The sequence below is a fragment of the Pithys albifrons genome, chromosome 1 (assembly GCF_047495875.1).
Source record: "Pithys albifrons albifrons isolate INPA30051 chromosome 1, PitAlb_v1, whole genome shotgun sequence".
Taxonomy (NCBI): domain Eukaryota; kingdom Metazoa; phylum Chordata; class Aves; order Passeriformes; family Thamnophilidae; genus Pithys; species Pithys albifrons.
In genome coordinates, this window is record NC_092458.1 from 126,212,653 (window position 1) to 126,238,656 (window position 26,004).

At 56.0% G+C, this 26,004-nt stretch overlaps 1 protein-coding gene across 1 annotated transcript in view; it reads left to right on the plus strand.

Moving 5' to 3' along the window:
- The window catches only part of ITSN1 (intersectin 1), a 104,801-nt gene extending 79,757 nt beyond the window's left edge, over positions 1–25,044 (plus strand). Inside the window, 11 exon segments of the mRNA XM_071567519.1 lie at positions 7,416–7,537; positions 8,670–8,776; positions 11,106–11,289; positions 12,335–12,433; positions 13,590–13,757; positions 15,663–15,875; positions 17,432–17,553; positions 20,128–20,210; positions 20,295–20,378; positions 20,988–21,161; positions 22,602–25,044. Coding sequence (XP_071423620.1) covers positions 7,416–7,537; positions 8,670–8,776; positions 11,106–11,289; positions 12,335–12,433; positions 13,590–13,757; positions 15,663–15,875; positions 17,432–17,553; positions 20,128–20,210; positions 20,295–20,378; positions 20,988–21,161; positions 22,602–22,750 — 1,505 coding nt within the window. The 3' untranslated portion in view covers positions 22,751–25,044.
- The last annotated feature ends 960 nt before the right edge of the window (positions 25,045–26,004 follow it).

Consider the following 26,004-nt stretch of genomic DNA (forward strand, 5'->3'; position numbering starts at 1 on the left):
GAGTCCTGTGCTGCTGGTTCTGTGCCAGCCTTCCTGCATGGCACAGATCCTGCCCAGCTCAGGAGTCCTGTGCTGCTGGTTCTGTGCCAGCCTTCCTGCATGGCATAGATCCTGCCCAGCTCAGGAGTCCTGTGCTGCTGGTTCTGTGCCAGGCGTTGTGCATGGCACAGATCCTGCCCAGCTCAGGAGTCCTGTGCTGCTGGTTCTGTGCCAGCCTTCCTGCATGGCACAGATCCTGCCCAGCTCAGGAGTCCTGTGCTGCTGATTCTGTGCCAGGCTTTGTGCATGGCACAGATCCTGCCCAGCTCAGGAGTCCTGTGCTGCTGGTTCTGTGCCAGCCCTCCTGCATGGCACAGATCCTGCCCAGCTCAGGAGTCCTGTGCTGCTGGTTCTGTGCCAGGCTTTGTGTATGGCACAGATCCTGCCCAGCTCAGGAGTCCTGTGCTGCTGGTTCTGTGCCAGCCCTCCTGCATGGCACAGATCCTGCCCAGCTCAGGAGTCCTGTGCTGCTGGTTCTGTGCCAGCCTTCCTGCATGGCACAGATCCTGCCCAGCTCAGGAGTCCTGTGCTGCTGGTTCTGTGCCAGCCTTCCTGCATGGCACAGATCCTGCCCAGCTCAGGAGTCCTGTGCTGCTGGTTCTGTGCCAGCCTTCCTGCATGGCACAGATCCTGCCCAGCTCAGGAGTCCTGTGCTGCTGGTTCTGTGCCAGGCTTTGTGTATGGCACAGATCCTGCCCAGCTCAGGAGTCCTGTGCTGCTGGTTCTGTGCCAGCCCTCCTGCATGGCACAGATCCTGCCCAGCTCAGGAGTCCTGTGCTGCTGGTTCTGTGCCAGGCTTTGTGCATGGCACAGATCCTGCCCAGCTCAGGAGTCCTGTGCTGCTGGTTCTGTGCCAGGCTTTGTGCATGGCACAGATCCTGCCCAGCTCAGGAGTCCTGTGCTGCTGGTTCTGTGCCAGCCCTCCTGCATGGCACAGATCCTGCCCAGCTCAGGAGTCCTGTGCTGCTGGTTCTGTGCCAGCCCTCCTGTGTTTGGGGGCAGAAGGTGCAGGGTGAGCTCAGCCCAAGGGCTCAGTACTTGAAGTGTGTCCAAAACAACTCAAATGTTGGTTTGTCAAGAACATTTTGCTTTATATTTGGGATCACTTTTATTTAAACCTTCATTCTTTTGGAGCTTCAGTGGCATCACTTTGTGTCCCCAGGAGTTCACTGCACACCTTTAATTACCATCACCAAACTAACTGTAATTCTGGGTTTGTTCTCTGGTTCTGAAGCACTTTCTGGGGCTGTGCTGACTGGCCCGGGCAGTTCTTGTTCAGCAGCAGCTCCTGGGCAGGGTCCTGGTGACAACAAGGGCTTGTTTTACCTTCATTGCACTGCCCCAAATTCAGGGTCAGGGGGCTCAGGTGTTACTCAACTGGTTGAATTGACACAAATGAAACAACAAAGTGCTCTTGAGGTGTGAACAGAGTGCTGGGGACACCCCAACAACCCCCTGGCCCTGGCCCTGTCCTTGTCCCTTTCCCTGCCCCTTTCCCTGTCCATGTCACTGGCCATTCCCTGTCCTCGTCCCTGTCCCTATCCCTATCCCTGTCCCTGTCCCTGTCCCTATCCCTGTCCCTGTCCTTGTCCCTATCCCTGTCCTTGTCCCCATCCCTGTCCTTGTCCGCATCCCTTTCCCCATCCCTGTCCCTATCCCTATCCCTGTCCCTATCCCTGTCCTTGTCCCTATCCCTGTCCTTGTCCCTAGCCCTGGCCCTAGCCCTGGCCCTGGCCCTGGCCTTGTCCTTGTCCCTCTCCCTATCCCTGTCCCTCTCCCTATCCCTGTCCTTGGCCCTGTCCCATTGCCCAAAGGCTCCTGCAGCTCTGGCAGCCTCGGGGCCGTGCCCACTGCCCTGGGGAGCCTGGGCAGTGCCCACCACCCTCTGGGGGAAGAGCCTTTGGCTGAGATCCCACCTGCCCCTGCCCTGGCACAGCCCCAGCCATGCCCTGGGCCTGGCCCTGCTCTCAGGGCTCAGAGATGGAGCTGCCCCTGCTCTGGGTGAGGGCTGGAGGTTTGCCCAGGGGAGGGAAAATATTGAAACACTGTTTGAGAAAAAGTTTGAACTTTTGGAATTCTGCATTTGGCTCCCCCATTCCTGACTCCAGGTGAGGACCCTGCCCAGCCCTGTTATCCCCATGGAGGGCCATCCCTGCCCTGGCACTGGGGCTGCCCTCAGGGCTGTTCCCCTCTGAGGGTGCTGGGGCAGGGCTGGCATGGCCAGAGGGAGGATGAGGAAGGGCTGGCATGGCCAGAGGGAGGATGAGGAAGGGCTGGCATGATCAGAGGGAGATTCAGAAGGGCTGGCACGGTCAGAGGATGGTTGAGGAAGGGCTGGCATGGCCAGAGGGAGGTTGAGGAAGGGCTGGCATGATCAGAGAGAGGTTCAGAAGGGCTGGCACGGTCAGAGGATGGTTGAGGAAGGGCTGGCATGATCAGAGGGGGGTTGGAAGTGGCCTGGAGAGCAGATCCCCAGTGCAGGACTTACCCAGCTCTGCTCATTTCCAGTTCTGAGCCCTCCCCTCATACGTTGGGTTTTATTCTCCCCAGGGAGGCTCTGGAAAGGGATCAGTAGAAACATGGAATCCTGGAATCACTGAGGTTGGAACAGACCTTTAGGATGCCATCAGGTCCCACCATCAACCCCCACCACCTTCACCTCAAACACATCCCTGAGTGCCACATCCCTGAGTGCCACATCCGTGGCTCCTGAGCACTCAGCAGAGGGGGATTCCACCACTCAATCCTAATATTTTGTGAGTGGAACATCCCAGACTGGTTTCCAGGTCCTTCCAAGCACTCAGAGGAAAGGTCTGTGCTCTGCCCTGGGCAGGCTGGGCTGGTGGCACAGTCCAAAGGGCTGCAGTCCTTGGCACCAGCTGTGAGAGGGGCTGGGCAGGGCAGGGGCTGCAGCTGGAGGGCTCTGCTGCCCCCAGAGTGTCCCCAGCAGGAGCTGGGGGGTCTCCCAGAGGAGGGTCCATCCCACAGGATTTACAGGGAATTGGTGGTTGCATCTGACACCAGGGGATAGGAAAAGTGAAGGGTGAAGTGTTTTAGCTGAAATAACAGCACTGGAGATGCCCCACCTGGAGGGCTGTGCCCAGTTCTGGCCCTCAGGGAAGGGGCACTGAGGGGCTGGAGGGTGCCCAGGGAGCTGGGCAGGGGCTGGAGCAGCAGCTGAGGGAGCTGGGGGGGCTGAGCTGGAGGAAAGGAGGCTCAGGGGGCACCTTCTGGCTCTGCAATCCCTGCCAGGAGGGGCTGGGGGAGCTCAGCTGGAGAAAAGGAGGCTCAGCCTCAATGGTCCTGTGAGGCAGGAAAAGGAATCCCAAGTTGTGCCCATGAGGTTGGACCTGTGGGTTCCACAGCAGGACCTTCTGCCCAAAAAGCAGCATCTTTGTTGTTCTCAGGCTTGGGAGTCCCAGATTTGCAGGGCTGATGTTGTAAGGAAGAGGAACAGCATCTTTAACTCAGAGATGAGGTCTGGAATTGTTTTTTTTCCATTTCTGGCCTCCCTCAGGGTGCAGAACTGTGGGATGGGAGGGCACAGCCAGGACTGGTGGCACTGCTGGTTGAGTGTGGCAGGTGGGGCTGTGCTGGTGATTCCCAGTTACCAACTGTCCTTCCCCAGCCTTTCCTCACTCTGATTGTAGCACAGAATTCCCAGAGCAGCTGTGGCTGCCCCTGAATCCCTGGGAGTGTCCCAGGCCAGGCTGGACAGGGCTTGGAGCAGCCTGGGCTGGTGGGAGGTGTCCCTGCCATGGCAGGGGTGGCACTGGGGGGGCTTTGGGGTCTCTGCCATGACAGGGGTGGCACTGGGGGGGCTTTGGGGTCCCTCCCAGCCCAGTCCATTCCATGATTCTGTGATCAGTGGAATTCAGATGTTCATAAAAGTACTTTGGCATCCATGAAAAATGATCCTTTTGACATTCCCACTTGGAAAGGAGCCCAGTTTTATTTCAGTGGTTTTAATCCAAAACCAAGAGAAATCTCTGTATTTGTGCACCTCTGGAAGAAAATCCCTTATCAGGAAAGTCTCTCCTGCACATTCCCCTCGGACTGGGGCCATTTTCCCAACTATTCCCTGTCCAGAAGGAGCCCACGTGCTGCTCAGCAGCCCCTTTACAGCCCAGCTGCCAAAGGAATGCTGAGATATCCCATTGTCCAGAATGTCAAGACCTCCTCAAAGGCTGGGGGTTGGAAACTCCCCTTCAAACCAAGGCCAGCACATCCCTTGGGCAGCAAATTCCAAGGAGAAAAATAATTTAACACTTGGGTCACTTCCAGTGAAGCCAACAGGGCATGGGGAGCCCCCTGAGCTGCCTGAGGGCAAAGCTGGCTCTGGAATGCAGAGCCTTGGGTGGGCAGGAGGGGCTGCTGGGGCAGCACTGGAGTCCTTGGCATGGAAAGGATCATTCCCCAAACCTGCTTTTTATCCAAGCCAGGTGGAAATTGAGTTGCAATTGGGAAGGGCTGTGACATCCTGGATCTCAAGGGGTCGTTACCAACATCTGCTTCCAGTCTGATCCTCCCCAATTCCCAGTCTGATCCCAATTCCCAGTCTGTTCCCTCCCCAATTCCCAGTCTGATCCCTCCCCAATTCCCAGTCTGATCCCAATTCCCAGTCTGATCCTCCCCAATTCCCAGTCTGATCCCAATTCCCAGTCTGATCCTCCCCAATTCCCAGTCTGATCCCAATTCCCAGTCTGTTCCCTCCCCAATTCCCAGTCTGATCCCTTCCCAATTCCCAGTCTGATCCTCCCCAACTCCCAGTCTGATCCCAATTCCCAGTCTGATCCCAATTCCCAGTCTGATCCCAATTCCCAGTCTGATCCCTCCCCAATTCCCAGTCTGATCCCAATTCCCAGTCTGTTCCCTCCCCAATTCCCAGTCTGATCCCTCCCCAATTCCCAGTCTGATCCTCCCCAATTCCCAGTCTGATCCCAATCCCCAGTCTGATCCCCCCCCAATTCCCAGTCTGATCCCAGTTCCCAGTCTGGTCCCTGCCCACCCTCAGCCCCAGGGAGGATCCAGCCTGGCCTCTCTGTGTCTCCTTTCTGGGTTTGTTTGGTTTAGTTTGGAGTTTTTTGTTATTTTTTAAGCCATTCCCCCTTCCCTTGTCAGGAGCAGATTTTGGAGCAGAGTTGAGGATATTCCATGAAAATAATGGGACACTCCTGGACCTTTTGGGGGGTCAGCCTGAGCTCCTGAGTTACGTTCAGGAAGCTGAAAATGCAGCAAATCCTCCCTAAACAGTAACTTCATATGCAAAGAGCTGAAGGAGAGTCTGAGCTTTGGTGTTTCCAGCAGGGAAATTTCTTTCCATGGGAATACCCAGAACTCACCCAGAGTTTGATGAGGGCTGAGGGAATGAATTAAACTGGGGGATTTTGGTGGGGTAAAAATAGTCAAAAGAGATGAGTTTTAGAGCAAAACCTTCTCCACCTGTTTGAAATCACCTTTGCCTTTTTGAAATGTGTTTTGTGCAGGAAAGTTGTAAAAATAGTCAAGAGTGGGAGACACCTTTGGAATTTAATTAAGCTCAGCTGAGAATTGATGGCCCACAGGGAAAAAAAAAAGGATTAAATGTTCTGCCTCATTCAGAATAGAAAATAAAACTTGAGATTGTGGAATTGATACAAAAATTCTCCATCTGCACAGGAGGGGATTTGAACAATTGAGGATGAAACTGGTGCAAGGCAGATCTTGGGGACAGCCTGAAATGTAAAGAGAATAAACCCAACCCCTTTGGCCTGGCCTGGAAAGGGGTGGAATCCAAGGGAGCTGCCCAAGTCCTTCAGATATTTAAAAGCAATTTTAATTAATTTTTTTTATTTAATTTTAAGTGGGAAGAGGTAACTGAGCTCTGCAGCCCCTTCCTGGGTGGGTTTGCCTTGATTAGAAGGACAAAGGAGGAGCTGGAATTCTGAGGCTGCACCACCTGGGGGTTCCAGGGCACTCCAAAGTGCCACCAGTGCCCAGGGCACTGCCCCCTCCCCTCCCCTGCCCTGTCCCTCGGGGGGTCTGTGCCCACCACAGGGGTCTGTGCCCCCCTTTATCCCCAGCCAGCCCTGGGGTTGGTTTGGGCTCCAAGGAGTGACAGGAGCCAAGGGGGTGGGGAGGGGGGAACGGGCAGGTGGTTCTGGGGGTGGGCACTGTAATGGGCAGGTGGCTCAGGGGGGACACTTTAATGGGCAGGTGGCTCTGAGAGGGGCACTTTAATGGGCAGGTGGCCAATGGGCAGGTGGTCTGAGGGGGGCACTGTAATGGGCAGGTGGTTCTGGGAGGCACTTAATGGGCAGGTGGCCAATGGGCAGGTGGTCTGAGGGGGGCACTGTAATGGGCAGGTGGCCCTGAGAGGGGCACTTTAATGGGCAGGTGGCCCGAGGGGGGCACTTTAATGGGCAGGTGGCTCTGAGAGGGGCATCAAAGCATGGCCACCAGAGAAGGATCACACTGAGGGATGGCCTGAGTTAAAACCAGCTGTTCAGACAATGGGTTGGGCCACTGAGAGGGTGGGTTGGGCCACTGAGAGGGTGGGCTGGGCTGGGCCATTCCCTGGGCACACCCAGCAAGGGCTGCAGGTCCTGCTCCTCATGAGGTGTTGCTGTGACTGCCACAGGTTTGGATCAGTTTGTCAAGACCCTCAGTAAAATGAGGCTGCTGTGTCTGCAGGGGGTGCAGAGCTGGGACTGCTGCAGGTCTGGCTGGGTTTGTGACAGACCCTCAGTAAAGTCCAGGGTCCTGTGTTTGCAGGGGGTGCTGCAGTTCTGGCTGGGTTTGTAAAGACCATCAGTGAATTCAGGCTGATCCTGCTGTGTTTGCAGGGGCTGCAGGGCTGTGACTGTCACAGTTCTAGGTGGGTTTGTAGGAGCCTCTCAGTAAAGTCCAGGATGTTGTTCTGTTCTCAGGGTGTGCAGAGCTGTGACTGCTGCAGGTCTAGCTGGGTTTGTGACAGACACTCAGTAAAAGCAGGATCCTGTGTTTGCAGGGGGTGCAGAGCTGTGACTGTCACAGTTCTGGCTGTTGTGACAGTCCCCAGGGCATCCAGGCTGACCCTGCTGTGTTTCAGGGTGTGCAGAGCTGTGACTGTCACAGTTCTGGCTGTTGTGACAGTCCCCAGGGCATCCAGGCTGACCCTGCTGTGTTTCAGGGTGTGCAGAGCTGTGACTGTCACAGTTCTGGCTGTTGTGACAGCCCCCAGGGCATCCAGGCTGACCCTGCTGTGTTCCAGAGCTGTGACTGTCACAGTTCTGGCTGTTGTGACAGCCCCCAGGGCATCCAGGCTGACCCTGCTGTGTTTCCAGAGCTGTGACTGTCACAGTTCTGGCTGTTGTGACAGTCCCCAGGGCATCCAGGCTGACCCTGCTGTGTTTCAGGGTGTGCAGACCTGCACCTGCTGGACATGCTGACGCCCCCCGAGAGGAAGCGCCAGGGCTACATCCACGAGCTCATTGTCACCGAGGAGAACTATGTCACTGACCTGCAGCTGGTCACCGAGGTGAGGCACAGAGGGACCCCCTGGGACCCCCCCACAACCCCCCCTGGGCCTCCCAACCTGAGCCACTCACTCTGAGCCCCCTCTGAACCTGCCATCCTAAGCCCAGTCTGAGCCCCCGCCCCTCCCCGAGGCCCCCAGTCTGAGCCATCCCCCCCGAGGCCCCCACTCTGAGACCCCCACTCTGAGCCCCCCACCCTCAGCCCCTCACTCTGAGCCCCTCCTGAGCCCCCCAGTCTGAGCCCCTCATTCTGACCCCCCACCCTGAGCCCCCAAACCTGAACCTCCCACCCAGAGGCCCCCACCCTGAGCCCCCAAACCTGAACCTCCCACCCAGAGGCCCCCACCCTGAGCCCCCCCCACCCTGAGCCCCCCCACCCAGAGACCCCCACCCTGAGCCCCCCTGAGCCCCCCCACCCTGAGCCCCCCTGAACCTCCCATCCTGAGTCGCCCACCCTGAGCATCCCCACCCTGAGTCCCCCTGAACCCCCCCCCCCCTGAGCCCCCCCCACCCTGAGCCCCCCCCCACCCTGAGCCCCCCACCCAGAGGCCCCCACCCAGAGGCCCCCTGAACCTCCCATCCTGAGTCGCCCACCCTGAGCCCCCCCACCCTGAGCCCCCCCACCCTGAGCCCCCCTGAGCCCCCCCATCCTGAGTTGCCCACCCAGAGGCCCCCACCCAGAGCCCTCAGCACAGACAACTCTTTGGACAGAGAAACAAAGCCCTGGTTTGAAGTCAAGACATGCAAACCTGGGACACTGAGAGAAATCAGAACTTCCCTAAGAGGGTCCAAAGGAAAACAAATTTCCAGTTGTATCATCAGAGAAATCCTGGGATCCTTTACACACCTGTCACTAAAATTCCCAAGTTTCAAACAGATTATCCAGATGAGAATTGGCCCCACCAGCACCACAACCCCAGAGTGTCCCCAGTTGGAGCCCTCTCACCTCTGGGGTGTCCCCTCAGTCCCCCCATTCCCAGGGACACGGGCAGGGTGGAATTCTGTCCCTCTGAGGCACAAAACTGCCCTCAGGGCAGGTTTTCTCACCTCCTCACTAAAAAAATCAGCAAAATCAGCCTCAGGTGCTTGGATTTCATTCATCCTTCTAAAGGGCTTCATCTTCTGACCCTGCAGATCTTCCAGAAGCCACTCCTGGAGTCGGAGCTGCTCACGGAGAAAGAAGTGGCCATGATCTTTGTTAATTGGAAGGAGCTGATTATGTGCAATATAAAGCTACTGAAGTAAGTGGGGGTGTCCCTCCCTCTGGGCAGTGACAGGACCCTGGGCCTCTCCCCTGAGCCTCCTTTCAGCTGCAGGAGAATCTTTGCCACCTACACAAATCCCACCCCAAAGGGCCACGAGTTTCTCCCTGTGGGGAAGAGCAAACCATGAACGGTTTGCTGTGACTTGTTGGGGAAACCCAGCAGTTCTTTGCTGATATTTGCCCTCCCTTTATTCTTGTCCAGGGGCTCCAGAGGGAAATCCTGCTCTCCTCTGGACAGGAGGGTTTGCCAAGGCTGCCCAAGCACAGACTTTTCCCTGCTCTGTCCCTCCCACACCCAGTGCCAGGGCCATTATCCAGCAATGTCAACCAAGGCCCAGCAGCCTCTGCCTTCCTTGTTCCAAGCTGGTCATTGCATTCCATTAATTAGCATGGCCTTTAATTAGTGTAGGTTTAGAGCACCTGAATGTGCTGCCTGGGGAGAAGCAGCACCCCCAGGGCCTGGTTCCCCCTCATTTGTGTCCAGAGGACCCTCCACCCTTCCTTCAAAGGCTGCAGCTGCTGCAGCCCCAGCTCACAGCCAGGAGACTCCACTCCTGTCCCTCCCTTCATCATCCTCCATGACCTCGGGTGGTTCCAGGTCCTCCCAGTCCATCCTCTGCTCCAGCAGCACCCAGGGAATGCTGGAACCAGCTCACAGCCCCACTCCTGTCCCTCCCTTCATCATCCTCCATGACCTCGGGTGGCTCCAGGTCCTCCCAGTCCATCCTCTGCTCCAGCAGCACCCAGGGAATGCTGGAACCAGCTCACAGCCCCACTCCTGTCCTTCCCTTCATCATCCTCCATGACCTTGGGTGGCTTCAGGTCCTCCCAGCCCACCCTCTGCTCCAGCAGCACCCAGGGAATGCTGGAACCAGCTCACAGCCAGTAGAGGAGGAACTCCTGTCCCTCCCCTCACCCCCCATGGCCCCTGGTGGCTCCAGGTCCTCCCAGCCCACCCTCTGCTCCAGCAGAATGCTGGAATGCTGGACCAGCTCACAGCCAGGAGGAACTCCTGTCCTTCCCTTCATCATCCCCCATGGCCCTGGTGGCTCCAGGTCCCCCCAGCCCACCCTCTGCTCCAGCAGCACTCGGGGAGTGCTGGGGGTGCTGGGGCTGCTCCTCACCTGGTCCATGCCAGAGGAACTGAGGATGGAGCTAAACCTGCATCCTGATGAGCAAGAGGATTAACCAAGGTCGTTTTTTCCCTGCTGAGCTGCCAATTTTCACTGAACTTACAGGGAGTTTATAACTCTCTGATATCTCCTTTTTTCATAAAATATTCTTGAAAAGCTGAGAAGTGCTGGCAGTGCCAGGGCCCATGGCACAAGGGTGCTCTCCTCGGGAGACCAGGCTGAAGCCTGGAGGCACTTTGAGCTCAAAGGGATGTTTTATCCCTCCCTCCCTCCCACATCTGTCACCCTCTTTCTAAACCATGGCTGAGGATGCAGAGGGTGCTGTGCCTGGGGCTGAGGATGCTGAGGGTGCTGTGCCCGGGAATGGTGAGGGTGCTGTGCCTGGGGCTGAGGATGCTAAGGGTGCTGTGCCCGGGAATGGTGAGGGTGCTGTGCCTGTGGCTGAGGATGCTGAGGGTGCTGTGGCCGGGCCGAGCAGAGGGTGCTGAGCAGAGGGTGCTGTGCCCGGTGCTGAGCAGAGGGTGCTGAGCAGAGGGTGCTGTGCCCGGTGCTGAGCAGAGGGTGCTGAGCAGAGGGTGCTGTGCCCGGGGCTGAGGATGCTGAGGGTGCTGTGCCGGGTTGGGCAGAGGGTGCTGAGCAGAGGGTGCTGTGGCCGGGCCGGGCAGAGGGTGCTGAGCAGAGGGTGCTGTGGCCGGGCCGAGCAGAGGGTGCTGAGCAGAGGGTGCTGTGCCCGGGGCTGGGCAGAGGGTGCTGTGCCCGGGCCGAGCAGAGGGTGCTGTGGCCGGGCCGGGCAGAGGGTGCTGAGCAGAGGGTGCTGTGCCCGGGGCTGGGCAGAGGGTGCTGTGGCCGGGCCGGGCAGAGGGTGCTGAGCAGAGGGTGCTGTGCCCGGGGCTGGGCAGAGGGTGCTGTGGCCGGGCCGAGCAGAGGGTGCTGTGGCCGGGCCGGGCAGAGGGTGCTGAGCAGAGGGTGCTGTGGCCGGGCCGAGCAGAGGGTGCTGTGGCCGGGCCGAGCAGAGGGTGCTGTGGCCAGGCCGAGCAGAGGGTGCTGAGCAGAGGGTGCTGTGGCCGGGCCGGGCAGAGGGTGCTGAGCAGAGGGTGCTGTGGCCGGGCCGGGCAGAGGGTGCTGAGCAGAGGGTGCTGTGCCCGGGCCGAGCCGTGCCCCCCAACCCCGCAGGGCGCTGCGGGTACGCAAGAAGATGTCTGGGGAGAAGATGCCGGTGAAGATGGTGGGGGACATCCTGACGGCGCAGCTGCCCCACATGCAGCCCTACATCCGGTTCTGCAGCTGCCAACTCAACGGGGCCGCCCTCATCCAGCAGAAAACGGACGAGGTGCCCGAGTTCAAGGAGTTCGTGAAGGTCAGAGCCGGGGCCGGGCTGGGCGTTGTGCCCTGAGCTGGTCCTGTGGCTGGGCCAGGGCACACCTGGAGGGGGGGTCGGATTGGGGGCCCCGCTTGGGGCTGGAGGGTGCCCAGGGAGCTGGGCAGGGGCTGGAGCAGCAGCTGAGGGGGCTGGGGGGGCTGAGCTGGAGCAAAGGAGGCTCAGGGGGCACCTTCTGGCTCTGCAATCCCTGCCAGGAGGGGGGAGCCAGGGAAGGGTCGGGCTCCTCTGCCTTGTCCAGGTGAAAGGAGGAGAGGAAATGGCCTCAGGTTGCACCAAGGGATGTTCAGATTAGAGATCAGGAACAACTTCTCCCTTCAGGAGTCAGGCCTTGGAATGAGTGTCCCAGGGAGGTGGGACAGTCACTGTGTCTGGAGTGTCCCAGACGGGGCTGGATGTGGCCCTTGGGGACATGGATTGGGGCTGATCCTGGTGGTGCTGGTGGTGCTGGATGGTCCTGAGGGTCTCTGCCAGCCTGGATAACTCTGGGACCTGAATTTCTGGCTTCATGGGGGCCTGGGTGGGGTTTGTTGGTTTGGGCTGGACTGGACTTGGTACCTTCTGCACCTTGTTCTGTGTGAAATGAATAAAACCAGTGAGTTCATTCATAGAAAGGGAGAATCCCAGACTGGTTTGGGTTGGGAGGGACCCCAAAGCCCACCCAGTGCCACCCCTGCCATGGCAGGGATACCTCCCACCAGCCCAGGCTGCTCCAAGCCCTGTCCAGCCTGGCCTGGCAGAGACAACCAGGAGTGTCCCAGAGGTGTCTGGATGTGGCCCTTGGGGACATGGATTGGGGCTGATCCTGGTGGTGGCACTGGGTGTCTCTGCCAGCCCTGGGACTGTGGGATTGTGGCACAGCAAGGCAGGTGAGGGTTGTTAAAGCCCAGGGACCCGCCCCGTGCTGTGCTGAGCTCCCAGCCCAGATTCACCCGAGGGCTGGTGCTCATTTCCTGCCCTTCCCTTTCTCCTTTTCCCGGTGTGAGGCGCAGGACTAACGAGCTGTTAATTCTCCCCGTTGCAGAGGTTAGCCATGGACCCTCGCTGCAAAGGGATGCCCCTCTCCAGTTTCCTACTAAAGCCTATGCAACGGGTAACCAGATACCCACTAATCATTAAAAACGTACGTCCTGCGCCCGCGGGGGTTGGGGCTGCTTTGCTCACAGCTCAGGGCACCGTGCCAGCTGTGCCAGGCCTTGGCACTGGGGCACATCTGGGGAACGGGGGGTTCCTGTGGTATGGGATGCAGCTGCAGAAAATGGGCAGTTCCTTGGGCTCCAGCTAAACTCGGTGTTCCCACTGGAAGCAGAGGTGGAACTTGCACCCAGAGAACCACCAGGCAGTGAATGCTGAATGAAACCTTCAGATCCTGCCTACAGGAGTCAGCCTGATACCCATTTGTGCTCTTTCCACAGTGTCATTCCCTCCCTGTAGGCTGGGAAATGACACACTGTGCAAGACTGGAAGCCAAATTCCTGCAGGTTCCCATCCTTTGACAGTGCTGGATAACTTGCAACCCTTTCCTAACTCTGATTTGCTGCCTAACACTGACCATCCCAGATAATGCCATTGAGCTTGGCCCAGGGCTTTCCTAGGAAAGGGTTACAAACTGGATGTTGGCATTTAAGATACTCCCAAAACATCTGTGGCCATATTCCTGTATTTGGCTGCAATGGGTGTCCTTGTGCCAGAGCAGTCAGCAGTGACCTGGTGCAAAGGCTGTGCAGGCAGGGATTCCCTCCAGTGCAGGCAGGGATTCCTTCCAGCTCTTCCTGATTTAAAGGCTGTGCAGGCAGGGATTCCCTCCAGTGCAGCCAGGGATTCCTTGCAGCTTTTCCTGATTTAAAGGCTGTGCAGGCAGGGATCCCTTCCAGCTCTTCCTGATTTAAAGGCTGTGCAGGCATGGATTCCTTCCTGCTCCTCCTGATGCAAAGACTGTGCAGGCAGGGATTCCTTCCTGCTCCTCCTCATTTAAAGGTTGTGCAGGCAGGGATTCCTTCCAGTGCAGCCAGGGATTCCTTCCAGCCCTTGATGCAACGGCTGTGCAGAGAGGGATTGTTTCCAGTGCAGGCAGGGATTCCCTGCAGCTCTTCCTGATTTAAAGGCTGTGCAGGCAGGGATTCCTTCCAGCCCTTCCCAGACTGTGTTTGTCTCCTGTTGTTCACATTTGCCGCGGAGGAAGCAGAGCTGGGAGCAGTCGGTGTGTTCCGATGGGCACAGGCGGCAGGGCGGGCACGGCGGGGCCGGGCCGGGCTGACCCCACGCTGTGCCCCCCGCAGATCATGGAGAACACCCCCGAGAGCCACCCCGACCACAGCCACCTGCGGCAGGCGCTGGACAAGGCGGAGGAGCTGTGCTCGCAGGTGAACGAGGGCGTGCGCGAGAAGGAGAACTCGGACCGGCTGGAGTGGATCCAGGCGCACGTGCAGTGCGAGGGGCTGTCCGAGGTACTGCGGGCCGGGGCTGCGGGCACTGCCACACGAACCCCCGGCCCGCTCGGGGCTCTGCGGCACCCGGGGCTCAGCGGGCACCCAGCCAGGCTCGCCAGCTTCGTTTCCACCTGTCTTTGCCTCCCGCTCGCTCCTCCCGTGGCCCCTTTGCTGCTCGTGTTGTTGCCCTCCCTGTGCCCAGCCCTGCCTGGCTCTGGGCAGTCCCAGGGGCAGAGCTGCAGTTTGCAGCCACAGCTTCCCACTGGCACAGAGCACAGGGGTTGTGGAGCTGCTGTGTCCCAGCCCAAAGCCATTCCCGACCATCCTGGAGTGCCTTCAAAGTCCCCCCAGCACAGATGATCTGTGGGAAAGCTTTGGGTGTGCTTGAGAACTCAGCAATACTGATCAGGTCTCTCTGGAGACTTTAGAGAGAATCCCAGCCTGCCATTCCATGCGATTTTTTAAGGCAACGTGCTCAGTTTCACTGGAAACTACAATGAAAACATTGTTCCTCTGTGTCCTGAGAAAGGAGGGGGGATGTTTTGAGGGGCTTCATTGGTGGTGGTGGTAACAGAGGCAGGCAGATCACAACTTGATTTTCAAAGTAGGCACCAAGTTTTCAGTTCTAGAAGGTAAAAAAAAAGTAACATGCACTGGGTGGTTTATTAACTAGAAAAAAATTGTATTTCACCTCAGGAAATCTGAGTGTTTGGGGAGAAGGATGAGTGTGACAAGGCCAGAAGGGGCAAGACACATCCAGTGTGTGACCCCCACTGTCTGAAGGAAGGGCTTTTATCCTCTGGGGGTGGTGTCTGGCCCTGGAACAGCAGATCTGTAACCTGAAAGACCTTCTGGCTGGTTGTTGCCACAGTAATTCCAGCAGCAGCAGCAGCCTCAGATGTGTGGAAGGAGCAATCCAGCAATTTGTCTGAGGTGTTTCCAACCTGTCAGAGGAGCCACCCCAGATCCAGCTGCCCAGTCAGTGAGGGTGGTAAGGACTGTGCCATCCCCTGGTGAAAATAAACCTGCAAATGGCACTTCAGGCAAGGGCCAGGCTCTGCTCAAGTGTGACAGCCCCTAAAGTAAACCAAAAATAAACAGCAGGGGAACTGGACTTCACACCAATCTGTGAGACTCATAGTGAAGATATTTTGTTACACAGAGCACACAGTTTATATGGGGTTAGAACTACAGCTTATTGGCTAAAAGAGTTACACACCACCACATTAGATACTTCAGTTGGTTAAAACCCATCTCTCACAAGTCCCATGTTTGTGTTATTTCACCCTGGCTGTTTTCGTGCACCTGCAGAGTCCTGTGAATTCCTGCTCTGTGAATTCCCAGGGAGCAGCCTCCTCCCTGCCAGCCAGCAGCAGCTGAGCTCTTTGCTGCCTCTGGCTGACAGCTCAGTCTCACAGGGCTTTCTGTAGGTCTGAATTGCTCACTTCTGATTTTACTGTAACAACACCCCCCACCCAGGGAGGTTGTGATTCTGCCAGTTCCAGTGTCAGCAGCTCAAATTCGGGGTGTTGTGGCTGCCTGGAGTTCCTTTGGGATGTCTAGGGGTAAATCCAACCCCATTCCCAAGTGCAGAGCTTGTTAAGGAGGCTGAGGCTCTGCCTGCAGTGCTGCTGCTCCAGGGCTGGCCCTGGTGGGCTCAGCTCAGCTCCCAGGGGTGCATGTGCGTGGGGAGGGGGCACAGGGGCTTTGGCTTCTCCCTGCTGTGACTGAGGGGCCGCCCAAAGTCCCTCCTCACACAGCCCAGTGTGCCCTGCACTGCTTGTGCTGCCCGGGCACCTCCTCCCCCTGTGGCACAGCTCAGAACCGACGCCAGGACTCCAACCTGTGTCTGGTCTCTTCCAGGAGGACCACGATTGTTACACTTTATACAGTGCGTTGTTGTTCTTCTTCTACTTTTCGCAGCAACTCGTCTTTAACTCAGTCACAAACTGCCTGGGCCCCCGCAAGTTCCTGCACAGTGGGAAGCTCTATAAAGCCAAGAGCAACAAGGAGCTCTATGGTTTTCTGTTCAACGACTTCCTCCTCCTCACTCAGATCATAAAACCCCTTGGCTCTTCGGGCACTGACAAGGTGTTCAGCCCCAAGTCCAACCTGCAGTACAAAATGTACAAAACTGTAAGTACTGCTCTGCAAAGGGGGTGCCAGGCCAGGTGTGCAGCAGCAGCTCCTGCTGGGTGTGGGCAAGGCTGCCCTGGAGAGGAGCTCTGAAAGCTTTGGAATATGCTGGGCATTCCAGGGACTGATGGGGAGGAAGTCTGTGTGCTTTAGTGAGATGACAAAACATAATTTTGAAGTCTTGCTTGAACAAAACCCTTCAACAAAGGGGTTGAATCAGGAAAAAATCCTTTGCAGAGAGAGTGCTCAGGGATTGGAATGGGCTGCCCAGAGAGGGGGTGGATTCCCCATCCCTGGAGGTTTTTCAGCTGAGCTTGGCCATGGCACTGAGTGCCATGATCTGGTAAAGGGACTGGAGTTGGACCAAGGGTTGGACTTGATGATCTCAGAGGGCTTTTCCAATCCAATGGATGTGACACTGAGTGAGAATCCAACACATCTTGATCCAACCCCACTGTGATCACCAGCCCAGGGCACTCTGTGCCCTGGGCTGGTGATCACAGTAGGGTTGGATCAAGGGTTGGATCAAGGGTTGGACTTGATGATCTCAGAGGTCCCTTCCAACCCAACTGAGAAGAGCAACGAGGCTGGAGAAGGGACTGGAGCACAAGTGCTGTGGGGAGAGGCTGAGGGAGCTGGGGGTGTTCAGCCTGGAGAAGAGGAGGCTCAGAGGTGACCTCAGCACTGTCTGGAACTGCCTGAAGGGAAGTTCTGGCCAGGTGGGGGTTGGTCTCTTCTCCCAGGCACTCAGCAATAGGACAAGGGGGCACGATGGGCTCAAGCTCTGCCAGGGGAAATTGAAGCTGGAGAGCAGAGAGAAATTCTTTGCAGAGAGAGTGCTCAGGGATTGGAATGGGCTGCCCAGAGAGGGGGTGGATTCACCATCCCTGGAGATTTTTCAGCTGAGCTTGGCCGTGGCACTGAGTGCCATGATCTGGTAAAGGGACTGGAGTTGGACCAAGGGTTGGACTTGATGATCTCAGAGGGCTTTTCCAATCCAATGGATGTGGCACTGAGTGAGAATCCACCATGTCTTGATCCAACCCCACTGTGAGAATCCACCATGTCTTGATCCAACCCCACTGTGAGAATCCACCATGTCTTGATCCAACCCCACTGTGAGAATCCACCATGTCTTGATCCAACCCCACTGTGATCACCAGCCCGTGGCACTCTGTGCCCTGGGCTGGTGATCACAGTAGGGTTGGATCAAGGGTTGGACTTGCTGATCTTGGAGGTCTTTTCCAACCCAATCCATTCTATGATTCTATGAACAAAGGGTGCCTTGTGTCAGGCAGTGATGGGGAGAGCTCTGTTTGCTGCTCTCTGTGGGGAAGGAGGGATTGCTGTCCCTGCTGCTTCCTCCAGGAGAAGTGTCTCCAGCCTCTGGAGCCACCTCTGTCATTGTCAGTATTTCAAATCTTGTTACCAATCCTGAGGAGGGCTGGGAGGCAGAGGGGCAGGGGCACTGCAGATCAGCCTGTTTGAGTTCTCTGTGTTGAAAGCACCTGCTCAGACACTGCAGCACAACTGGAGCTTTGCCTGATGTTTTACAGCCCATTTTTCTAAACGAGGTACTGGTCAAATTACCCACAGACCCTTCTGGAGATGAGCCCATTTTCCACATCTCCCACATCGACAGAGTCTACACCCTGCGGGCTGAGAGCATTAATGAGAGGTGAGAGCATTAATGAGAGGTGAGAGCATTAATGAGAGGTGAGAGCATTAATGAGAGGTGAGAGCATTAATGAGGGGTGGGAGCATTAATGAGGGGGGGAGCATTAATGAGGGGGGGAGCATTAACGAGGGGTGGGAGCATTAACGAGGGGTGGGAGCATTAATGAGAGTGAGGAGCATTAATGAGGGGTGGGAGCATTAATGAGGGGTGGAAGCATTAATGAGGGGTGGGAGCATTAACGAGGGGGGGCAGCATTAACGAGGGGGGGCAGCATTAACGAGGGGGGGGAGCATTAACGAGGGGGGGGAGCATTAACGAGGGGGGGAGCATTAACGAGGGGGGGGAGCATTAACGAGGGGGGGGAGCATTAATGAGAGGTGAGAGCATTAACGAGGGGTGGGAGCATTAATGAGAGGGGGGAGCATTAATGAGAGGTGGGAGCCTCCAGAGGCTCTGCTGGGGATAGGCTTGGGGAGTCTGTGCAAAGGGGTGATGGGAGTGGTTGGGATAGAATCTTGCAGAGATGGGAATGGCTGAGGTGGAATCTTGCAGAGATGGGAATGACTGGGATGGAATCTTGGCAGAGATGGGAATGACTGGGATGGAAACTGGCAGAGATGGGAATGACTGGGATGGAAACTGGCAGAGATGGGAATGGTTGGGATGGAATCTTGGCAGAGATGGGAATGGTTGGAGTGGAAACTGGCAGAGATGGGAATGGTTGGGATGGAAACTGGCAGAGATGGGAATGGTTGGGATGGAATCTTGGCAGAGATGGGAATGACTGGGATGGAATCTTGCAGAGATGGGAATGGTTGGGGTGGAAACTGGCAGAGATGGGAATGGTTGGGATGGAATCTTGGCAGAGATGGGAATGGTTGGGGTGGAATCTTGCAGAGATGGGAATGGTTGGGATGGAATCTTGGCAGAGATGGGAATGGTTGGGATGGAATCTTGGCAGAGATGGGAATGGTTGGGATGGAATCTTGGCAGAGATGGGAATGGTTGGGATGGAATCTTGGCAGAGATGGGAATGGTTGGGATGGAATCCTGCGGAGATGGGAATGGTTGGGGTGGAATCCTGCAGAGATGGGAATGGTTGGGGTGGAATCCTGCAGAGATGGGAATGGTTGGGATGGAATCCTGCAGAGATGGGAATGGTTGGGATGGAATCTTGCAGAGCAGTCCCCAAGCAGTTTGTTGTACAGCTGGACAATCCCTTCCCCTACAGAATACAGTGCTACTCAGTGCATGGAAAGCAGGGAGAAGCAGAGCTGCTTCCTGAATCCCAGCAAGAATGAAGGGTCTGGCAGGGAGGGTGTTCAGGGTGTATTTCACATTTTGTGTTACTGTGAAGAAGCCAAAAGTTGCAGTTCTGTCTCCTGCTGTCACCAGCTGTTTGTCTGTGCAGGGAGAGCATTTGTGTGGCTGTTGAAGGAGATCAAGGAGCAGGTCAGAAGTAGAGTCTGAAGCAAAACCCACCAAACTAAACCCAGTTAGTTTATCTTGTTCAGTTCAGACTGGAAAAGTCAAAGGAAAGGCAACCTTAAAACCTGAGCTGATGGGTTCTGTCTCTGCTGAGCTTACAGAGAGAAGACTGCACTGATTTAGACTGAAATGGTTTCTCTTCCCAAATGTAAGGTCTTTAAAGACAATTTTGTTAAGAACTGAAAGTGCAGCAAACCCCTCCCCACAGGTCATGGATTGTGTTGTGCCAGCTGGGAAATGGACACCCCTAAATTGTGGAAGGTGTCCCTGCCCATGGCAGGGGGTGGGGCTGGATGAGCTTTAAGGTCCCTTCCAACCCAGACCAGGAATGCCCTTTGTGGAGCAGCAGCTCTTCATTTTGGGTTCAGAAATGGATGCCCAGCTTTGAGGTTCCCCCACGTTGCCCTGACAGGTCTCAGGCTCCCTTGTATGTCCCAGCAGTTCCTCTGAGCCCTTGGGAGCCCCTCTGGACCCTTTGCCTCTGTCAGTCTTTCCACCCAGGCACATGGTGGGATTGCTGGGCCAGGAGTGGGGCTGGATGATCCCTGTGGGTCCCTTCCAGCTCAGGATATTCTGTGATTCTGGTCCTTAAGCATGAAATGATTTCCCAGAAGGGCCCATTCTACACTGTCCTCACTCACCATCTGGGTACTCCCCAAGTTGTACTTTCAATGTCCCAAGGCTCAGAAGGACTTTGGGATGAAACCTCAGGGATCAAGGAAAGGGGCCACCTCTGCCACCCAGGTGTCTTGTACCTGCTGGCTTCAAGAAGTTCATTACAATACAGCAAAGGGCTTGGTGAAAGCAAAACCTCTTCTTTCTATCTTTTGGTTTCTCACTGAGTGTCTCCTGCTTGTGGTTCTTTGTGTGGTGGGATCTGCTGGCTGGGGATGGTTCAGTTTCTGCAGGTGCTATAAATTCCAGGAATATCTCCCTTCCAGGCAGGGAGCTTTGGGACAGCAGGGCTGGGATGGGGCCAGAGCCTTGGCTGGGAAGGAGGGACAGCTGTGGTTTTGTCTGCTGTGCTCCAGCAGGGGAAAATGGACATGGCACTTTGCAACTCTGTTTTCTCCTTTCCTTCTGAAGGACTGCCTGGGTTCAGAAGATCAAAGCTGCTTCAGAACTCTACATAGAGACTGAAAAGAAGAAGAGGGAAAAGGCCTACTTAGGTACAGCACGGGATGAGGGGCTCTCATCTTTTGTGGAGAAGTCCCTGGGCAGGAGGATGACTTCTCTCTCTTGTTCCACCCCAGTTCGCTCACAAAGGGCCACAGGCATTGGGAGGCTGATGGTGAATGTTGTGGAAGGCATCGAGCTGAAGCCCTGCAGGTCCCATGGTGAGTGCTGGGGCTTGCCAGGATGTGCTCCACCAAAGGGCATTCCCATTTGTCAGCCTGACTCTGGAGAAGGACCCTGAGATCAGCTCAGCTGGTTAAAACTTGGTTGTGATAACACCAAGGTCAGGGGTTCAATCCCCTGTGTGGGCCACTGACTGAAGAGTTGGACTCGATGACCCTTGTGGGTCCTTCCAGCTCAGAACAGTCTGTGAGTCTGTCCCAAACTATGGGTTTGTTTAATGATGTGAGTCTGTCCCAAGCAATGGGTTTGTTTAATGATGTGAGTCTGTCCCAAGCAATGGGTTTGTTTAATGTGGTTTGAACAGAGGTAGAAATGAGCAGCAGTGACTTTGTGCAGCTCAGCTCTTGTCCTGCATTAGGCATTTGTTTCAGGCTGACTTGGTTGCCACCACATCATCCACCTCCTGAGGGCTCACAGCTCAAAGCCCTGCAGAGAATAGTGGCAGTGTGTGCATTGCCATGTCAGTGTGGCTCCTTCCAAGGGCAGTGAGGCCAAGGAATTTCCCCCTCAGTTGGCTGTAGGAGCAGAGGGAGATTGAGGAGGAGGAGGAGGATCACACCCTGCTCTGTCTGTCCCCATCTCCCCAGGGAAGAGTAACCCCTACTGCGAGGTGACCATGGGCTCCCAGTGCCACATCACCAAGACCATCCAGGACACCCTCAACCCCAAGTGGAATTCCAACTGCCAGTTCTTCATCAAGGACCTGGAGCAGGACGTGCTGTGCATCACGGTGTTCGAGCGGGACCAGTTCTCCCCGGACGGTGCGTGGGGGCTGCCGGGGCACTGACCAACCTCCTGCCTTGAGGGGGGTCCTGGGGAATGGCTTGGGTTGGAAGGTGTTCTTCAAAGACACCCCAATGTGGACCCCTTTGCATAGTGGGAGATGACTCACCCTTTCTCCCTGGTGGAGTCGTGCCAGTATCAGCAGAAAAAGAATCCAGCTCTCTCTGGTTTTTGGGAGTTTCTATTCTTGTGCAACTTGGCAGCATCTAAAGTGTGGTTTGTAATTCTGCTGTGTCTCCAAAAAGCTCTGGATGCTGTTTGCAAACATTGATTCCTGCAGGAGAAAGAGAAATGCCTCCACATTCCTGTCCTGTGCAATAACAGTGGCAAAAATTAACCCAGGATTCCACACCCAAGAGAATCATGGAATGGTTTGGGTTGGCAGGGACTTTAAAGATCTCCTGGTTCCAACCCCTTCCACGAGTAAGGACAAAGTCCACTATCCCTGGTTGCTCCCAGCCCCAGCCAACCTGGCCTTGGACAACCTCTCTCACTGGTATTTCATAACCTGGGCTAAATAAACACGTGGAGCATCCAGGAAGTGTTTGGACAGGACTGGCACTCCCATGGCCAGCACCAGTTGGCCTGTTGAGCTCGTTGCTGGTGTGAGGCACTGCCTGGGTCTGGCATCTCCAGAGGGTTCACACTCAGGTTTAACTGTGCAGCAGCTTTTGGCCTTTTTCTAACACATCATAAAATCCAGAAGTCACTGAAATGAGGCAGCTGTGAATTCCACAGGGGGGTTTCTGCCCATTTAGTGTGGATGCTGCTGCTGTGGAACTGGGTCTGGCTGAATCCTCTTCTGTGCAGCTTGGCAGCCTTTGGACCTCTTCAACAAGGCTGGTGGAGGAACTTGAGCACAAGTCATATGAGGAAAGGCTGAGGGAGCTGGGGGTGTTTAGCCTGGAGAAGAGGAGGCTCAGAGGTGACCTCAGCACTGTCTGGAACTGCCTGACAGGAGGTTGTGCCCAGGTGGGGGTTGGTCTCTTCTTTCAGGCAACCAGCAGGAGAACAAGAGGGCACAGCTTGAGCTCTGCCTGGGGAGGTTTGGGTTGGACATCAGAAAGAAATTGTTTGCAGAGAGAGTGCTCAGGGATTGGAATGGGCTGCCCAGAGAGGGGGTGGATTCCCCATCCCTGGAGGTTTTTAAGGTGAGACTGGACATGGCACTGAGTGCCAGGATCTGGTAATCACAGTGGGGCTGGATCAAGGGTTGGACTTGATGATCTCAGAGGTCTCTTCCAACCCAACTGATTTCTATGATTTTATGATTCTATGAAAACCAGAGTGAGTCTGAAGACTTGTTTCCTCTTTTAGTGTTGTTTGGGTTCAAGTGTAGTTCCTCCTGCAAACTCTGGTTGTTCTGTGGAGCAACCCAGTGGAGTGACCCAGCTGAGCATCCCCCTTTTGCCTTGCAGACTTCCTGGGCAGAACAGAGATCCGTGTGGCAGACATCAAGAAGGATCAGGGTTCCAAGGGGCCGGTCACCAAGTGTCTGCTCCTGCACGAGGTGCCGACGGGCGAGATCGTGGTGCGGCTGGACCTGCAGCTCTTCGATGAGCCGTAGAGGGAGGGCACGAGGCCTTCAGTCCAGGCCACTGCAGGAGCTGGCACCGAGTCCCTGGGGGGTGGCAGGAAACCACTGCTCGCCCTTCCCACCTCAGAGGGTTATCAAAGCAAACAGGAGCATCTTTGTGCCTTGATAATTCTCGCTGGAAACACGAATCCCAGTTAATGAGGAGATCTCCCCCCTCAATCTCTGGATGTGGAACTTGGCGTTGGTTTCTGGGGTGGATGAAACAACCCTGTGGTTCCTTGTGCTCCAGGAGGAACAGCTGGCAAACCACAGAGGTGGCTGTGCTTGCTCCAGTTGCCCTGCTCTTGGATTTCCATGAGAAGGCAACGCTGGGATGTTTGGGAGGCTTTCTGCAGGGCTTTCCTCCTGAAGGAATTCTGTGCCTGTTGCTCAGCAAAGTGGGGTGTAAATGGGACGTGAATGGAAGGAGCAGTTGTGCAGCAAGAAGATCTTGGAAGATCTTCACGATGGTACTGAAAAGACTTAGCAAATAAATAGTTATATCTATAAACAGAGAAGATTCTATTAACAAACCACTTCATGACTCGCATTGCCCCTGACCATAAATGATGTCCAGGCCTCCTGCACAGAGATGAGTTGCACTCCAGAAGAGTCCACCCCCTCGGTACCTTTGGAATTGCTGTTGTCCACAGGACTCTAAATGTTGGCCCAGGAAGCCGAGGGTGAAGCTCAGAGCCTGCTGTGTGTCCTGCTGTAGCACTTGGGTACTCCTTTACTGCTGCTGCTCCGGCGGGTGATCCATCACCTGCAGGGGGGAAGGAAAAACAATCATGGCTCCAGCTCAGGAAGGGAATTCCCAGCGCCCAGAGGGTGGTTTCCAAGCAATCAGTGGTGCCCAGGCACTGGTTGTGCTGGGCTCACCTGTGTGGGACAGGGATTGGGGCAGCAGCTTGGTGGCTGTGCTGGATGTGACCAGACAGAGTCTGGGAGGGTGCAGAGTGGGGACCCCAAAGCTCTGTCACGGGTGGGTGCCAGGGCTGTCCTATCCCCTCAGCTCCATGGATACACATCCAGGCCCATGGCTGGATGTGACCAGAGACAGAGCCTGGGACAGATCAGGGTGGAGAACCCCAAAGCTCTGTCACGGGGGGGTGCCAGGGCTGCCCTATCCCTTCAGCTCCATGGATACACATCCAGGCCCATGGCCCATGACCAGAGCCAGACCAGGATGGGGAACCCTAAAGGTCTGTCACTGGGTGGTGCCAGGGCTGTCCTGTCCCCTCAGCTCCATGGATACACACCCAGGCCCATGACCAGAGCCAGACCAGGATGGGGAACCCTAAAGGTCTGTCACTGGGTGGTGCCAGGGCTGTCCTGTCCCCTCAGCTCCATGGATACACATCCAGGCCCACATCCCTGTTTGGCAAAGCACCAGCTCCAAGAGTCACATCTGGTGTCCCCAAGCACTGTGTGAGGGCTCTGCTGAGTCTGGACTCGAGAGGGAGAAGAGCCCAGCGAGTCCAATTCCTCTTTGTTCTGCCTGGCCTGCTCCATTCCTGCCCTGCCACACGTCCCCAGGTATTCCTGTGAGGCCTCACCGGGGTGGGAGGTGCCAGCCCGTGTCCTTCGCATGTGAACGTGCTCGTGGAGCCTGTCGTGGGTTTGGTGTCCCTGCATGTCCTCCAGCCCTGGCCCCACTCTCTGTGTCGGTGGTGTCCTCTAGCACTCCAAGTCTTATTGGTTTCCATTAGGAAATTAGGAAATCTCCATACCAGGTAGGTAGATCCCCATGGTAGTGAGTGTGAACTGTGCTGGGAAGTGTCTGTGTGTTATAATCTCCTCCGAGACCACTGTAATGTTCCAAGCGACGGGAAGGAAAACAATGTATGTTGGAGGGACAACAAAGTTTACATTTCATACTTTTCAGAATCGCTTTATTATTTATTTATTGAAGATAGTGTAGAATTTTGTATCAGAAATGACAGACATACTTATGTATTTTTTGAAACAGAACAGAGATACACCCTTTAGTTAGAACCTTTCAACTGACCACGTTTTAGAGGGAGTGTAACTTCCTGGGCATGTATTTGTTTACCACTAACTGGCTGAAAACACAGTTAAGAGAACTTTAAGTTTCTATTTTTCAATGTTGTTAAGAAAATGGTTTCAATTAAAATATGTAAATAGTACTAATCCCATGCTTTCCTAACTCCATATCAAGACATTTTATTAAATATAATGTATATGAAAATACACATTGTTGTGGTAGGATTAAAAGAAAGGTGATAAAATCTATTACTGGAGTTAACATTAAATGTCATTGTCTAACCTTTGATGGCTGTCCTGGTGTCACTGAGCTGCCAGCGGGGCCTCAGAGCAGCAGCACTTTGGGGGGGATCCCTTCACACAAATGCTGGGCACCCTGGGCACCCCCATATTGGGCACCCCCAGACCCACAGCCCACCCTGGGCACCCCCACATTGGGCACCCCCAGACCCCTCCCCACATTGGGCACCTCCAGATCTTCTCCCCACATTGGGCACCTCCAGATCTTCTCCCCACATTTGGGCACCCCCAGACCCCCTCCCCACATTTGGGCACCCTCAAACACACTCCCCACACCCCCAGACCTGCAGCCCACATTGGGCACCCCCAGACCCCCTCCCCACATTTGGGCACCCTCAGACCCCCTCCCCACATTTGGGCACCCTCAAACACACTCCCCCACAACCCTACACCTGCTCCCCACATTTGGGCACCCACAGCCCACACTGGGCACCCCCAGACCTTCTCCCCACATTTGGGCACCCCCAGACCCACAGCCCACATTTGGGCACTCCCAGATCCCCTCCCCACATTTGGGCACCCCCAGACCTGTTGCCCATATTTGGGCACCCCCAGACACACTCCCCACACCCCCAGACCCGCTCCCCACATTTGGGCGCCCCCAGACCCCCCCCCCCCCCACACACACATTTAGGTACCCCAGACCTGCTGTGTGTATGTGGGCACCCCCAGACCCACTCCCCACACCCCCACACCCCCTCCCCACATTTGGGCACCCCCAGACCCCCTCCCCACATGTAGGTACCCCAGACCCACTGTGTATACCTGGGCTTCCCCAGACCCACTTCCCACACCCCTGGACCCGCTGCCCACACACATTTGGGCACTCTCAGACCCCTCCCCACATTTGGGCACTCTCAGACCCCTCCCCACATTTGGGCACTCCCAGATCCCCTCCCCACATTTGGGCACCCCCAGACCTGTTGCCCATATTTGGG